Source organism: Moschus berezovskii, chromosome 22, assembly GCF_049115385.1.
Source record: "Moschus berezovskii isolate FMDL1 chromosome 22, NW_MosBer_1.0, whole genome shotgun sequence".
In the NCBI taxonomy this organism is placed as follows: Eukaryota; Metazoa; Chordata; class Mammalia; order Artiodactyla; family Moschidae; genus Moschus; species Moschus berezovskii.
This window is the reverse complement of record NC_142481.1, coordinates 5,136,142-5,152,968: the sequence shown is the minus strand read 5'-3', so window position 1 is coordinate 5,152,968 and position 16,827 is coordinate 5,136,142. Positions and strand designations below refer to the sequence as shown.

Here is a 16,827-nt window from a genome sequence, read left to right as displayed (position 1 = left end):
GACTGTAGTCCACCAGGCTCCTCTGCTCATGAAATTTTCCAGGCAAGAATATTGGAGTGGATTGCTGTTTCCTACTCCAGAAATAGTGCATTTTTATATTAACGAATCAAAAGTGGCTATTGTATAAAAAGATAATATTCAAGTATGTTTATTATATCCATTTTGTCTATTATATATTGTATTCCTTTTTCTTGCAATTTGTTCTCAACTATATTGTATATGACCATAGTTAAATAAATAAATTCACAATATGTATCTTGGAGGCAATGACCTGGATATTTTAGGGCACTGCACAGGTAAGGAGTTGCTCTGTATAATAGCTGTTACTGTAAATAGAGAATATTTCATTTATTAATATTTTAAATTTTATTTATAGAAGGTGGTCTTTTAGAATTTTTATGCTGCTTCATGGATACATAGTTTTACAGGAGGTATTTCAAAAAACATTTTGTTTTTTAAAAAGCTTTTATCACATTTGCTATTTTTTCTCTGTTATATTTGTTTCTGAATTCAAAACTGCCACTCATTGCGATTATTCATTAAATAAGTTCATTTTGGATTATTTATTGTTGTAATATATTTTGTCAGATTTTTTAGCATTCATTTATATTTAACAAGTATGTATAGTATATGTATAGTATAATAATATTCTTTTCTCCTCAGTTATGAGGCACCAGTAAGTATTTTTACTGCTAATTGGTATGTGCTATGGTGTCATGGTTGAAATATACACTTTTGATAGCTAACAGAAGTTTTTACAATGAGTGTTTTTACGTAGGTTGTTTGAAAATTGGGTGCCCTAAAATTAAGTGGAATTACCTCAGATCACTTTATCTTTACTGAAGTATCATTCATTTTGTCTTTGCAAAGGTTTTAATATCGTGGTTGGGAATTTTCATAACTCCTTTTTATGTCAGTACTAGTTTGGTATAATATCATATATTTAACAAATATTTACTTGTGAATTATAATGAATAGGATTACTTATGGTTCTTTATATCTTGTAGATATCTCTCATATGCATATGATCAAGAAATTACAACTAAATGCAAACATTTATGGAGGAGAAGGATTCCAAATAGTGATGCTGGGAAGACACAAAAGGAAGAAAATTGAAGATTTTTACCTCAGGAAAATCCAGGAAAATATATGTGACTTTGAGTTTCAGCCAAGAGATGAGGAAAGAAATTACAAAGGAAAGCCTGTATCTCATGACAAAAATCTCCCCTGTAAGAGACAGCGACATGGTAGAAGCATTACAGGAATTCAGCCTGTTGAAAACAGACTTCCATTAAGCTTTGGGAATGAACTGGAGCTTTATAAAAGTGAAGAGAAAATTGATGAATTTAATGAAGCTCACAGGAGTATCAACATTAATGCCTCATTTTCACCACTTCAAGGAATTTCTTCTACTATCCAGTCCAGCCTTGGTAATCCATGTGTGAATGATTTTATGCACCCTTCAGTACTGACACAAGACCAGAGGGCACACAAGCACAGCCCTTACAATTGTAATCAGAGTGGTCAAACCTTTCATCAGCGTTTAAACCTCACTCAACATCAGTTGATCCATACAGAAGAGAAAATATTTCACTGTGATGTATGTCGCAAAGTCTTTAGTCGACATTCAGACCTTGCTATTCATAGAACAATTCATACTTCAGAGAAATCTTACAAATATAATGAGTGTCGCAAAACCCTTAACAGTGGATTGCACCTCACCGGACATCAGATAATCCATACAAAAGAGAACTTATATAAATGTGATATATGTGAAAAAGTGTTTACTCAAAGTTCATACCTTACAGTTCATCAGAGAATACATACTGGAGAGAAACCATACAAATGTAATGAATGTGGCAAGGTGTTTAGTCAGAATTCATACCTTGCAAAACATCGCAGAATTCATACTGGAGAGAAACCTTACAAATGTAATGAATGTGGCAAAGCTTTCAGTCAAAAAGGAAACCTTGCAAGTCATCAGAGAATTCATACTGGAGAGAAACCTTATAAATGTAATGAGTGTGGTAAGATGTTCAGTATTAGATCAACCCTCGTCAGTCATCAGATCATTCATACTGGAGAGAAACATTACAAATGTAATGAGTGCGGCAAAACTTTTTATTTTGGCTCACACCTCATACAACATCAAATCATCCATTCAGGAGATAAACCATATAAATGTGACATCTGTGGGAAAGTCTTTGGTCAAAATTCATACCTTGCAGTTCATCGGAGAATTCACACTGGGGAAAAACCTTACGAATGTAAAGACTGTGGCAAAATCTTTAATCACAGCTCAAACCTCAAGAGACATCAGATAATCCATACAGGACAGAAATTATGTAAATGTGATATATGTGGTAGAGTCTTCAGTTTTAATTCATATCTTGCAATTCACCGGAGAACTCATACTGGAGAGAAACCTTACAAATGTAACGAGTGTGGCAAGGTCTTCAATCGGAATTCAAATCTTGCAATTCATCAGAGAATTCATACTGGAGAGAAACCTTACAAATGTAATGAGTGTGGCAGCTGCTTTAGTCGAAAGGCGTACCTGGCAAAGCATCAAAGTGTTCATACGAAAGGGAAACCTTGCAAAAGTAAAGACTGTTGAAAAGCCTTTACTTAAATCTCAGCCGTCACTACATTTGTTGTTGTTCAGTTGCTAAGTCATGTCTGACTCCTTGCAAACCCAAGGGCTCTAGCACACCAGGCTTCCCTGTCCTTCACTGTCTCCTGGGGTTTGCTCAAACTCATGTCCATTGAGTCAGCGATGCTGTCTGACTATCTCATCCTCTGTTTCCCTCTTCTACTTTTTCTTTCAGTCTCTCCCAGCATCAGGGGCTTTTCTAATCAGTCAGCTCTTCACATCAGGTAGCCAGAGTACTGGAGCTTCAGCTTCAACATCAGTCCTTCCAATGAATATTCAGGGGTGATTTCACCTACTCTAACTGGACAGAAGCTCTAGGCATGTTATTGAGGTATAGGCATGTTATTGAGGTAGAGGCTCAATGAATTTTGAGTCAAAATTCAAACATTAAGGTAAACCGATGTTTCATGTTGGGAGAGAAACCTAACAAATATAATGACTGATAAATTTGTCAGTGTATTGTGAAGTCTACCTTACCATCAGATAACCCACATTGATGACAAAGGAAGTGTTTTTATCGAGTGTTGCCATCTTAGGCTTCATTGAAAATATTCTGGAGAGAAATCAGATAAGTATGTTTAGTATGACCAGCCCTTTAAACAGTTCATTCACCAAAGATTTCTTTCTGGAGATTATTACCTCACAAATGCTGCTGCTGCTGCTGCTAAGTCACTTCAGTCATGTCCGACTCTGCGACCCCATAGACGGCAGCCCAGCAGGCTCCCCTGTCCCTGGGATTCACAAATGCTAGGAATGGGCAAAACCTTTACTCAGGGCTCACATTCTACCTGTGACCAAATAATCTGTGCTGGACAGAACATTACATGTGTTATGAATGGGGCCAGGTTCCAAATTAATCCTCACTCATCACTCGATATTGGAATATTTATCCTGGGGAGAAACCACACAAATATAATACGTGTGGCAAGGATTTTACCCAAAGATGGGGGATCATAAGATGGGGGAGTTAACTGGAATTATCCCTTACAAATGTGACAAGTGTGGCAAAATCTTTACCTTGAGTTCAAGTATGAGGCAACAGGGCAGAGTCCATTGAAGAGAAACCCTACCGAGTTACGAAAGGAGGTTTTATCCAGGCTGCACAATTCACCAGACTTGTCAATACATACCTTTGAAAGAAACCACACAAACTAATACGTGTGCTAAGGCTTGTACCTGAAGATAAAATCGCTGAAATAGATTTAATCTGGAGAGCAGTGTTTCAAATATAATGTTATAAAAGTTTTCATCAGGTATCTCCAACTTTGCTGTAATGGTTCAATTCATACAGGTCAGAAACTAAAGAGATTTACTGAAGGTGGAAAGAATTTGATGAAACAATGCTTCCTGAGGTTTCATCACAAAATGCCTCATATTGGGGATGATCCTTACAAATGTAACAAAGTAGGTAAAGTTTTTGCACAATTCTTAAATTAGCCTGGGTGTCAGCCAATCCATAAAAGGAATAAGTAAGTCTGCAGTTCTCTTAAGATTAATGGGAGATCATTATGTTCTTTAGAATCATTACAAGTCACAATAAGTTAAAACTTATGGAATGATTTGTATATGACATGAAAACATATCTATAAATTGGCAATTGTCTTCATTCTGTAAATATTCGATTGTGTTTTCTTGAAGAGACCGCATTACAATTTATGCCATTCAACCTGAAATTTGAAGTCTGTTGACCTTAATCTTCATTACAGGTCTTTGATGATGGTCTCTGGGAAGGAGTCATTAAAGAGTCAATGAAGGAGCTGACTTCATTAGGTTTAGTTCATTCACATCCATGTTCCCTGGAAAAACAAGGACCCTGAATTACCAAATTCAGCAGTGTATTAATTAGCATCAGGGAGGGGCAGAGAATAGTGTAAAATTGCTGTTGCCCATCGTGCTTGTTATGTTCAGGGTCCATGGATAGTTCACAATGAGTTACAGAACATAATCCTCTGCTAGGTGACTGTGAGTGGAGCAGTAAGGACATTAAGGAATTGGACTGTTCATGAGAGGGGAGGAACAGGTTACTAGGGACGGATTATGTGGTAGGAACAGCGCCCAGAAAACGTTGGTTACTTTCTCCATTGCATGGGAATAGGTGTTGTTTACATCTATGTGTTGTTTTTTTTTTTGCTGTACCGTGTGGCATATGTGATCTTAGTTAACCAAGGATCAAACCTGTGCCCACTACAATGGAAGCACAGAGTCTTAACCCCTGGACTGCCAGGGAAATCCCTGAATCTGTGTTTAATGAGACATGAGTCTTAATCTTGGGACTTGTAGGGAGAGCAGTTAAGATGAGAGGAAAATTTAATTACTGCTATGAGCCTTCGTGGAGGGCAAGCTTAAGTTTGAACTTCCAGTTTGTCTCAAGGAGCACTCAGGCTTTTTTTTCCTTTAATTAGTTTGTTCCGATAGGCTGAAAAAGAAAAAAAATTCTTCCTGAACATTGGAAAGTGTCAATAGTCAAACATCAAAAATGAAATCTCGGGAAATTCCCTGGCAGTCCAATGGTTAGGACTCAGTACTCGCACTGCCAAGCTGACAGGTTCAATCCATGGTTAAGAAACTAAGAGCCCATAAGCCGAAAAAAAAAATTTTTTTAATGGGATTAGACTTCATAAAACTTAACTGAAGCAGACCCCTCTCACCTGCCAACTGGTGTGCCTCACAAGTGTCCTATATTAATAAGTCCTTCCTTGCCTGTCACCTTGCTGAATTCGTTTTGCGCTGAGACACAAAGAACCTGAGCCTCAGTAAGTCCAGGCTCCAGATACTGAAGCCCCACCCGGTGGGAGACACGAAGCCTGCTGCCCACCAGCATGTAGAACCCAGAGCAGTTGGAGCCAGAAGGTTAATGATGCTGACTCCCGCTTACCTCAGCACCAGCCAATCAAAGAAGTATCCACGAGCTGACCACACCCACTTTGAGCCGTTACTATAAAATTCCTCACTACCCTCTGTTGTTTGAAAGACGCAGTTTTGAAGGCATTAGCCCACTGTGGCCCCTTTGCTTGGCAAAGCAATAAAGCTAAACTTCTCTACTTTGGGGAAAAAAAAAGGAAAACACCAATTTGCTTACTCCTTAACCTCCTGACTTAATTGGCTTGGAAAATGACACTTCTCGTCTTGCTAATAATTTATTACATTTGTTTTCCACAGCACCTGTTCAATGTGGTTCTCGAAAATACTTGTAAGATACTATTTAAACTTCTGGAGATATTTTTACTCTAGTTTTAATTTTTGGAAATGTTGACTAGATAATATAATGAAACAATTTACATAATTTTCCAAATGCTGTTAAATTTCAGCTTTAAATTATGCTATTACCCGATATGTTTTGTTGTTAACTTTTATGATGTAATAAAAAATGCTTTCAATCATTTCTTTAGCAGAATTTTTTTTCCTGACAGATGTGTTTGTCCTGTTTTATAGCAGGGGGTTACTGGGTTGTTTTAGGACTCTTAGGATGCACTGATGCTCAAAAGGCAATGACAGGTACAAAGTAGATGCAATATAAACATAAAAACAATCAGTTTGGGGCTTTAATTCAATGAAAGAACTGAGATGGCAAAAGGGTGACAGGAAATCGTTTTTGTGGGACACCGAATATCCTCCATATAGAATTTGTTCACAACCAAGAATAATGTATTTATGTTTGCTGAGTGATCTTGATTTTTATTTATATTATCATTTTTGGTGAGCTGCATATCTTGCAGGCTGTTACCTCCTTAACCAGGGACTGAACCTGGGCCCCACAAGTAAAAGTAATGAGTACTAACCCTGGACCACCAGGGAATGCCTTGATTTATGTTATCTTTAATATGAATTCTTTATGTTACATTTCTATTACTAATATTATATGATGGATATTTGAATCTTCATGGGGGATTTAGTTATTTACTTTCTCTTTTTCTATTTGTCTAGTTTTGTTTCCTAGTAATTCTGGCCTCATAAATTGAGTTGACAGGTGCTCCCTGTGTTTCTTTTCTTGAAAAGAAATCACATAGAATTGCCTGTAATTCTTTTTAAATTTGATAGAATTGTAAAATGCTGTTGTTGCAACTTTGTTAAATTACCTTTTGTAAAGTAGAGCCCCTGAGTGTTGAATGTTAGGCAACAGTCCTGTAGAAGACTGCAAGGGAGAGTGAAGTGGAGACGTTTATTATACAGAATCTTGAGGAGCTACAAGGTACATCTGGAGGGAACATGTAGAAAGTTCAGGCAAGGTCTATGCAGAGCAAAAGTAGGAAGTCAAGAAACACCTGGAGTAACTGGCAAATTTGGCCTTGGAGCACGGAATGAAGCAGGGCAAAGGCTAATAGAGTTTTGTCAAGAGAATGCACTGGTCATAGCAAACACCCTCTTCCAACAACACAAGAGAAGACTCTACACATGGACATCACCAGATGGTCAACACCGAAATCAGATTGATTATATTCTTTGCAACCAAAGATGGAGAAGCTGTATACAGTTAGCGAAAACAAGACCAGGAGCTGACTGTGGCTCAGATCATGAACTCCTTATTGCGAAATTCAGACTTAAATTGAAGAAAGTAGGGAAAACCACTAGACCATTCAGATATGACCTCAATCAAATCCCTTATGATTATACAGTGGAAGTGAGAAATAGATTTAAGGGAATAGATCTGATAGATAGAGTGCCTGATGAACTCTGGACGGAGGTTCGTGACATTGTACAGGAGACAGGGACCAAGACCATCCCCATGGAAAAGAAATGCAAAAGAGCGAAATGGCTGTCTGAGGAGGCCTTACAAATAGCTGTGAAGAGAAGGGAAAAGCAAAGGAAAAAAGGAAAGATATAAGCATCTGAATGCAGAGTTCCAAAGAATAGTAAGGAGAGATAAGAAAGACTTCCTCAGTGATCAATGCAAAGAAATAGAGGAAAACAACAGAATAGGAAAAACAAGAGACCTCTTCAAGAAAATTAGAGATTCCAAGGGAACATTTCATGCAAAGATGGGCTCGATAAAGGACAAAAATGGTATGGACCTAACAGAAGCAGAAGATATTAAGAAGAGGTGGCAGGAATACACAGAAGAACTGTACAAAAAAGATCTTCACGACCAAGATAGACACGATAACGTGATCACTGACCTAGAGCCAGACATCTTGGAATGTGAAGTCAAGTGGGCCTTAGAAAGCATCACTACTAACAAAGCTAGTGGAGGTGATGGAATTCCAGTTGAGCTATTTCAAGTCTTGAAAGATGATGCTGTGAAAGTGCTGCACTCAATATGCCAGCAGATTTGGAAAAGTCAGCAGTGGCCACAGGACTGGAAGAGGTCAGTCAGCATTCCAATCCCAAAGAAAGGCAATGCCAAAGAATGCTCAAACTACCGCACAATTGCACTCATCTCACACGCTAGTAAAGTCATGCTCAAAATTCTCCAAGCCAGGCTTCAGCAGTATGTAAACCGTGAACTCCCAGATGTTCAAGCAGGTTTTAGAAAAGGCAGAGGCACCAGAGATCAAATTGCCAACATCCGCTGGATCATGGAGAAAGCAAGAGAGTTCCAGAAAAACATCTCTTTCTGCTTCATTGACTATGCCAAAGCCTTTGACTGTGTGGATCACAGTAAACTGTGGAACATTCTGAAAGAGATGGGAATACCAGACCACCTGACCTGCCTCTTGAGAAACCTGTATGCAGGTCAGGAAGCAACAGTTAGAACTGGACATGGAACAACAGACTGGTTCCAAATAGGAAAAGGTGTACATCAAGGTTGTATATTGTCACCTTGCTTATTTAACTTATATGCAGAGTACATCATGAGGAACGCTGGGCTGGAAGAAGCACAAGCTGGAATCAAGATTGCTGGGAGAAATATCAATAACCTCAGATATGCAGATGACACCACCCTTATGGCAGAAACTGAAGAGGAACTCAAAAGCCTCTTGATGAAAGTGAAAGAGGAGAGTGAAAAGGTTGGCTTGAAGCTCAACATTCAGAAAACGAAGATCATGGCATTTGGTCCCATCACTTCATGGGAAATAGATGGAAAAACAGTGGAAACAGTGTCAGACTTTATTTTGGGGGGGCTCCAAAATCACTGCAGATGCTGATTGCAGCCATGAAATTAAAAGACGCTTGCTCCTTGGAAGGAAAGTTATGACCAACCTTGATAGTATATTAAAAAGCAGAGACATTACTTTGCCAACAAAGGTCCGTCTAGTCAAGACAATGGTTTTTCCTGTAGTCATGTATGGATGTGAGAGTTGGACTGTGAAGAAAGCTGATCGCCGAAGAATAGATGCTTTTGAACTGTGGTGTTGGAGAAGACTCTTGAGAGTCCCTTATACTGCAAGGAGATCCAACCAGTCCATTCTAAAGGAGATCAATCCTGGATGTTCATTGGAAGGACTGATGCTAAAGCTGAAACTGCAATACTTTGGCCACCTCATGCGACGAGTAGACTCACTGGAAAAGACTCTGATGCTGGGAAAGATTGGGGGCGGGAGGAGAAGGGGATGACAGAGAATGAGATGGCTGGATGGCATCACCGACTCTGTGGACATGAGTTTGAGTGAACTCCGGGAGTTGGTGATGGACAGGGAGGCCTGGCGTGCTGTGATTCATGGGGTCGCGGAGAGTCGGACGCGACTGATCTGATCTGATGCAGAGCATGATGGGGGAATTAAGCTCTCACAGTCACTATCTCTGCTTTTGAGTTTCTTTCTTAGATGGTGGGCAGTTTGAAATTATAAATTTGCATTGCAATTCAAGGCAGTTATTCAAATAATGTTTAACATTAGTGATTTGTTGTTATGGGTTTCATGGAATTAATGCATTTCATCTTAAAATCTTGTAGAGTTTTTTGTAAGAGTGCCTTTCTATCCTTTTCATCTCTGCATGGTCTGTAGTGATATTCCCTATTTTATCTAATATCAGTAATTTTTTTTAAACAGAAGGGAAAAGTCACTTCTGGTAGATGCTGCAGTTATTCATATATAGTAACATTATGTACAGCCATTTATCAACCTTCTGTGAGATCATGTGTGTCTGCCCTTTGATATCAAGTTTGGTCACTAGATTAAGGCAACCCTCCCTTTCACTTGAGAGGATTTGCACTTCTTTGCCCATTTCATGCAAGCTTGTCTTTTTGACAATATGTGAACCGTGAACTCCCAGATGTTCAAGCAGCTTTTAAAAAAGGCAGAGGCACCAGAGATCAAATTGCCAACATCCGCTGGATCATGGAGAAAGCAAGAGAGTTCCAGAAAAACATCTATTTCTGCTTCATTGACTATGCCAAAGCCTTTGACTGTGTCGATCACAATAAACTGTGGAACATTCTGAAAGAGATGGGAATCCCAGACCACCTGACCTGCCTCTTGAGGAACCTGTATGCAGGTCAGGAAGCAACAGTCAGAACTGGACATGGAACAACAGACTGGTTCCAAATAGGAAAAGGAGTACGTCAAGGTTGTATATTGTCACCCTGCTTATTTAACTTATATGCAGAGTACATCATGAGGAACGCTGGGCTGGAAGAACAAGCTGGAATCAAGATTGCTGGGAGAAATATCAATAACCTTAGATATGCAGATGACACCACCCTTATGGCAGAAAGTGAAGAGGAACTAAAAAATCTCTTGAGGAAAGTGAAAGAGGAGAGTGAAAAGGTTGGCTTGAAGCTCAACATTCAGAAAACGAAGATCATGGCATCTGGTCCCATCACTTCATGGGAAATAGATGGAAAAACAGTGGAAACAGTGTCAGACTTTATTTTTTGGGGCTCCAAAATCACTGCGGATGCTGATTGCAGCCATGAAATTAAAAGACGCTTACTCCTTGGTAGGAAAGTTATGAGCAACCTAGATAGTATATTAAAGAGCAGAGACATTACTTTGCCAACAAAGGTCTGTCTAGTCAAGGCTATGGATTTTCCCCTGGTCATGTATGGATGTGAGAGTTGGACTGTGAAGAAAGCTGATTGCTGAAGAATTGATGCTTTTGAACTGTGGTGCTGGAGAAGACTCTTGAGAGTCCCTTGGACTGCAAGGAGATCAATCCTGGGTGTTCATTGGAAGGACTGATGCTAAAGCTGAAACTCCAATATTTTGGCCACTTGGTGCAAAGAACTAACTCATTGGAAAAGACCCTGGTGCTGGAAAGAGGGGAAAAGGAGAAGGGGATGACAGAGGATGAGATGGTTGGATGGCATCACTTGACTCAATGGACATGAGCTTGAGCAAGCTCCGGGAGTTGGTGATGGACAGGGAAGCCTGGTGTGCTGCAGTCCATGGGGTTGCAAAGAGTCAGAGATGAATGAGTGACTGAACCCTGTCTTCTCTCTACTTCATGAATGGCCTTGGATAGACTGAGATTTTATGCCAAATGACAGAATTTTAGATACAAGAAGTGAATAATGATAGATATAGTAAGAGGAAGTCTGGAGGGTGAGCTGTCTGATTTGATGCGTCCTCTCTCCCTTCTAAATCTATGTACACTTCGTCTTTACTTTCCTTGTAGCAGTATGACTGCTGAGTGACCAAGAAGGGTGAAAGTTTCAAGTAAAAACCCTTTTCGTTTTTAGATTTTGTCTGATTTTCAGCAAAACATTAGTCTCATATTTTCCCTAATATTAGCTACTAGTTAAATGGCCTTCATAGTTTTAATAAGAAAAATTAATTTCTGCAAAATCCCATTTCCACCTAAAGAACAGAGAAAAGGTGAAAAGATGTGAGGGAGAGAACATGTCAGTGCAGTTTGTTATTTATCCTTAGAGTATAACATGCGATGAGAGATGCTTGTTAAACTTACTGCGATAATTATTTCAGTCTCTGTAAGAATATCATGCTGTGCAAATTAAACTCACAGTCATGTAAGTCAGTTATATCTCAAACTGGAGGTGGGAGCGGATGTGATTTTAAAAGGCAAGTAAAACACTTGAGCAAAAAGAACAATGCAATTTATCAGAATTTTTTTTTAATATTGCATTTTTAAAATGTATTGCAGTAATTAGTGACAGAAATTACCACATGCCATGGTGCTCCAGTCGCAGATGCTAGGTTATGTCCCTGAGGCTCTGGAACCAAGGCGTTGAGTTAGTCTTCCTGACAGAATGAGGATTGTGGGTATTCTGTAAGATGTCGGTGTGAAATGGCCCAGTCTTCAGTGGGAGACTTTCATCACTCATTCTAATACAGGGGGCATGTCAAGTTCTTGTTTCCTTAAACTGTTCAGTTCAGTCGCTCAGTCGTGTCCGGCTCTTTGTGATCCCATGGACTGCAGCACACCAGGCCTCCCTGTCCATCACCAACTCCCGGAGTTTACTCAAACTCAGGTCCATTGAGACGGTGATGCCGTCCAACCATCTCATCCTATGTCGTCCCAATTGCTCAAGTGAATTGTAATTGCCGCACAGAGTCGGACACGACTCTGCAACTTCACTGGCACAGCGACCACTCGGAGTCGCACTTTTCCAACCACCGAAGTGTTTGCTCCTCGAGACCACAGCGTGCGAGCAACTTGCTGGCAAAAGCAGGTTTTACTGTAACCATTCTCCACTTGTTAGGAGGAAACAGATTAGCTTCCCACCAAGGTAGCCCACACAGCTGTACGCTTTTACTCCCAAAGGTTCGAGACAGTAAGGTAACAGCACATTCTGGGCTCCTGGTTGGCGCCAGGCGCGGCCTGCCCTCCCGGCCCTGGGTTCACACGCGGCCCGCGCCCGCCCTGAGGCCGACGCCCCGCCCCGCGCCGCCGGAGGCCCTGCGTCCCAGTCCGCGCGTGCGCAGTTGATTGCGGAACGGGAAGCGCGGAGCGCGGAGTGCGCGGTGAACCGCCGCGGGTTAAGCGTCTGCTCTCCGTGTCAATTCCTGCTGCGCCTCTTCCGTCACTCAAACCTCCGGGGCTTTGGACTGACTAGATACCTGACGTCTCAGCACCTGGCCCTTCCACCCCCAGGTAAATCCAGAAGTCCCCGTGTAGGTCCGGTGTTTGGGGTTTACATTCGTCCGGAGGTCGGTGCCTCGGCTCTTCTGCCTTCAGTCCACGTAGACGCCGCCTTTCGCTACTTTTTTCCGGCTGAAAAACCCGTTAGTCTCTCGGCTCCGCAGTTAAGCCCTCTTTTGCCAGACCGATTTGCGCCCCTCTCCTCCCAGCCCGCTCTCCGGAGCCCTGGAGGGCCTCGCTGGCCTTCCCGCCTAGGGAGAGGCCCCGTCCTCCTGGCGGGACCTGGTGAAGCTCTTTTGTGTCGTTGGTGGCGGTGGAAGGGGTCGCCGCCGAGCTTCCACACCACAGCCCTTTCGGTCTCAGTGCAAAAAAAAAGAAAAAAAAATCAGTGAGAGGCAAAGTGATAGATAAGCGATTTATTAGAATAGGAAGTTTGTGAGTCTTACCAGTGGGCAGCCGAGAGGATGCAAAGCCCAGAGAACTTGCTGGGCTACAGCTTTATCATGAGAGGGAAAGTGGCGTGGGGGGTGGAGGTGGGGAGAAGACTTTCCTTGTCTTTCTTGAGTAGATGGCAGCCTTCCTGCATCAGTCCCTCCAGCAGGTTGGGCAGGGGAGTTTGTTGTCGTTGTTCCTACCTGGTCAAGCTAGCTTCACAAATTAGTGCTTTTTATGTGTGCACAGAGCGTGTGGTAATTTACTGAGCTCACGGAGCAGGGTGTGGGGCTCATGCCACCCTTGTTATATTGTTTCGGGGTCCTCTTGAGCATCTGTTGAATAGCTTTCTTGCTAAGCAAGCCTGCTTTCTTGAGTAATCATTAACTTGCAGGAGTCTCTGGTATTCTACTGACAATCCCCTCGTGGGATTAACTATTTAATCACCTACTTTGTCCCTTCACTCCCGTCCCTATCTCTGGGATTCAGGACAGCCCGCCCCTCTCCTGAGACCCCATCCTCCCAGCCCCTCTGTCCTCCCATCTCCTGAGGCCAGTCCTTCTACCCAGCAAGCCTCCGCTTGTAATGGCAGGTGACCTGAGCTATCCTTGTGACACACAGTGGTCTTCTGTTCCAAATTCCACATGATGGAAATTTTTTTTCTGTATTCAGATGTCTTACTCAGTCCTGTAAATACGTGGGCCAGAGGGCTCAGGAGAAGCAGAGGATGAGCAACTGAGAGAAAAACTGAGAATGAGAAAAGGATGAGGGAGAATCCATAGGGATAGAGGCTGTGGCCGAGGGACTTGTAAAACGAGTGAAATGAAAGCGATTAAGCATTGAAAATAGCAGGTGAATAAAGGAAATTTGTTAAAACTTGGATCTTCAGGGATGGGAGATGTCAACTTTAAAAAAATGCACAATGTGAGGTTTGCAAGTAAAGTTTTATTTGGGACAGAATGAGGACTACAGTCCAGGAAGCAGCACTTCACGTAGCTCTGAGGGACTGCTTCAAAGAGGCAGGGGAAAGGTCAGTGTATAGAGTTTGGTGAAGGGAGATTACATGCAATCAAGCACATATTTTTTTCCAGAAGTTTTCTACTACTTTTGTGAAGCTTTGCTGATCACAAGGAACAGTCATCACCATGGAGGACTTTAGTGCTTTTCTAGATATGGGGAGATACAAGAATTGGGCTCATAAAATTGGCTCCTGAAAATATATATCTGAAGACCTGATATGCCAGTTTCTCCCCCCACCACAGATGCCTCATTTCTGTTCTCCACTGTGAACTCCTTTCAGGAGGTATTGAAAGTCAGCAGCTGCAGCAGCACATGAATTAACCCTTGTAGAAGTAGACAGATTGTTTTTGTTTAGTTGCTAAGTCGTGTTTGATTCTCTGTGGCCCCCAGGGCTGCAACATACCAGGCTCTTCTGTCCTCCATTATCTCCCGAAGTTTGCTCAAACTCATACTCATTGAGTCGGTGATGGTGTGAAACCTCACTTTCTGCTGCATCAGGGTCTTTGCTGATGAGTTGGCTCTTGCCATCAGGTGGCCAAAGTATTGGAACTTCAGCTTCAGCATCTGTCCTTCCAGTGAATATTCTTGGTTGACTTCCTTCAGGATTGACTGGTGTGATCTCCTTGCAGTCCAAGGGACTCCTAAGAGCCTTCTCCAGGACCACAGTACAAAAGCATCAATTCTTCTGTGCTCAGTCTTCTTAATGGTCCAGCTCTCACATCCAAACATGACTACTGCCAGATAGGTAGATGGCAAGTGCCAGTTTGTAGCTGACAGTAACGTAGAGGGGCCTTAGATCAGCAGTGGGGCAGGGGCACCAAAGGAGAGGCACTTCACACAGAGTGGGACGAGAGGGTGAAAGAGCTGGACACTTGGGCTGCAGAGCAGCATGGTGCTGGGGGAGAAGGAGGACCAAGTGTGACCACAAGAGGAAAAGAGAGCAGGAAGGCCGCATCACCACCTGGGGTGTCAGAGTGGGGCAAAGGGGATTGGAAGAGGGAGAGAAGGGGTGAAACTGGAGGGCAGAGAGGGAGCAGGGAGGGGGACGAAAGAGGCAGAAACACAGAGGTGGAGGACCGTCAGAAAGGATGAGAGACGAAGCATCTCGAGGGGGGCAGGACAGGTGTGAGGGAAGAAACAGGAACAGCAGGAGAGCAGAGGGGAAGAAAAGAGACAAACTGACTGAAATGGAAACAGCTAGTAGAGCAGGTGGGTAGGGGGAACTGGATGCAGATGGATGGTGAGTTGTTTGGTTGTGGATAAGTTGTGATCTATGATTTCTTATTTTAGAATGTAATAAGATGTCTCTAATTGTACAGGTGAGGATGAGAATAGCAGAACTTGTGTCTTGTGCATTCTGTAATTCTCCGTATCAGAAGGTAACTTGTATTTGCAAGCCATGTTTAGCCAGGGGGCTGCTGCTAAGTCACTTCAGTTGTGTCCGACCCTTCGTGACTCCATGGACTGTAGCCCGCCAGGCTCCTCTGTCTATGGGATTCTCCAGAATACTAGAGTGAGTTGCCACGCCCTCCTCCAGGGGATCTTCCGACGCAGGGATGGAACCTGCATCTCTTATGTCTTCAGCATTGGCAGGCAGGTTCTTTACCACTAGCGCACCCGGTGATTTGATTCACTCAGTTGTGGGTCACTCCCTTCCCTTTGCTTGACGTGGGGCAGAGGAGTAGGAGAGGACAAGTGGGGCAAGAAATGATTGAATCTGTCACTGCATGGTGCCCTTTAAAAGGAACATTGAGGACTTTCCTGGTGGTCCAGTGGTAAAGGATCTGCCTGCCAAGGCAGGGGACACAGGTTCGATCCGTGGTCCGGGAAGATCCCACATGCCTTGGGGCAACTAAGCCCGTGTGCTGAAACAAGATAAACCACCATGATGAGAAGCCCACACACCGCAACTAGAGAGTAGACCCCGCTCTCCACAACTAGAGAAAGCCCGATCACAGCAACGAAAACCTAGCGTGGCCAACAATCATAAAAGCATTGAGGATGTTCCTTTTTGTGATGGGCCTACTTTTCTTTCTTATATCTTGACATATAATTCTTTTTGTAGCTTGGAAAAAATTTTAGTTTACTCAGTTTCTGCTTCCCTGGAAATGATCATTAACTTTTGTTAATAAGCTTTGGTGCTTTTCTATAATCAAATCATTCTTTAAATAGTAATATAATACATTGTGAAATTTTTAAAACACTGACACCACAAATATTAGATGATAAAAGTTCATTCTTTTGAAAATGTGTTTCAGGTTTCTTGGAGGCCTGCTTGCTTTCTCCTGTTTCCCTTTGTACTGGAAAAGCTCTTTGGTATGTAATAAATAATTTTAGACCTTTTTGCTGGGTACTTGGTAAAGTTGTCAATGATCTTTTATATTTACAGACAAATCCTAGTTTTACCAGTTAGTCTAATATTTTGTTTTCTCCCTTTTTGTGTGTCCTGCTAAGAGGAAGAGGAGGAAACAGAACAGGAGTCAGGAATGGCTCTTTCTCAGGTAAAGTCATATTCTCAGCCTGTCCTTCAAATGCCCTTTTTTGGATTCTCTGTTCTTCCCTGGCTCCAAAGTATCCTGCCTGACACTTGTACATTCATCCTCTTTTTCAAGAATATTTTAGCTGTTTGCTGGCTCTTGAGATTCCCTATGAATTTAGGAATGATTTTTTTTTCCTTTAACTGCAAAAAATGGCATAGGAATTCCTTAAATCTGTATACTGTGCCTCCTGCAGTGGAAGCCTGGAGTCCTAACCACTGGACCACCAGGGAATTCTCTCTTTGGGTCATTTTTTTTTTTTCTTTT

The 16,827-nt window shown here is 42.0% G+C and overlaps 1 protein-coding gene across 1 annotated transcript in view; it reads left to right on the top strand.

The window, feature by feature from the left end:
• Positions 1-6,101, top strand: part of LOC148774294 (uncharacterized) — a 42,256-nt gene extending 36,155 nt beyond the window's left edge. The window contains exon 6 of the mRNA XM_088830488.1: positions 1,008-6,101. Coding sequence (XP_088686614.1) covers positions 1,008-2,617 — 1,610 coding nt within the window. The 3' untranslated portion in view covers positions 2,618-6,101. The remainder of the gene's footprint in view (positions 1-1,007) is intronic.
• The last annotated feature ends 10,726 nt before the right edge of the window (positions 6,102-16,827 follow it).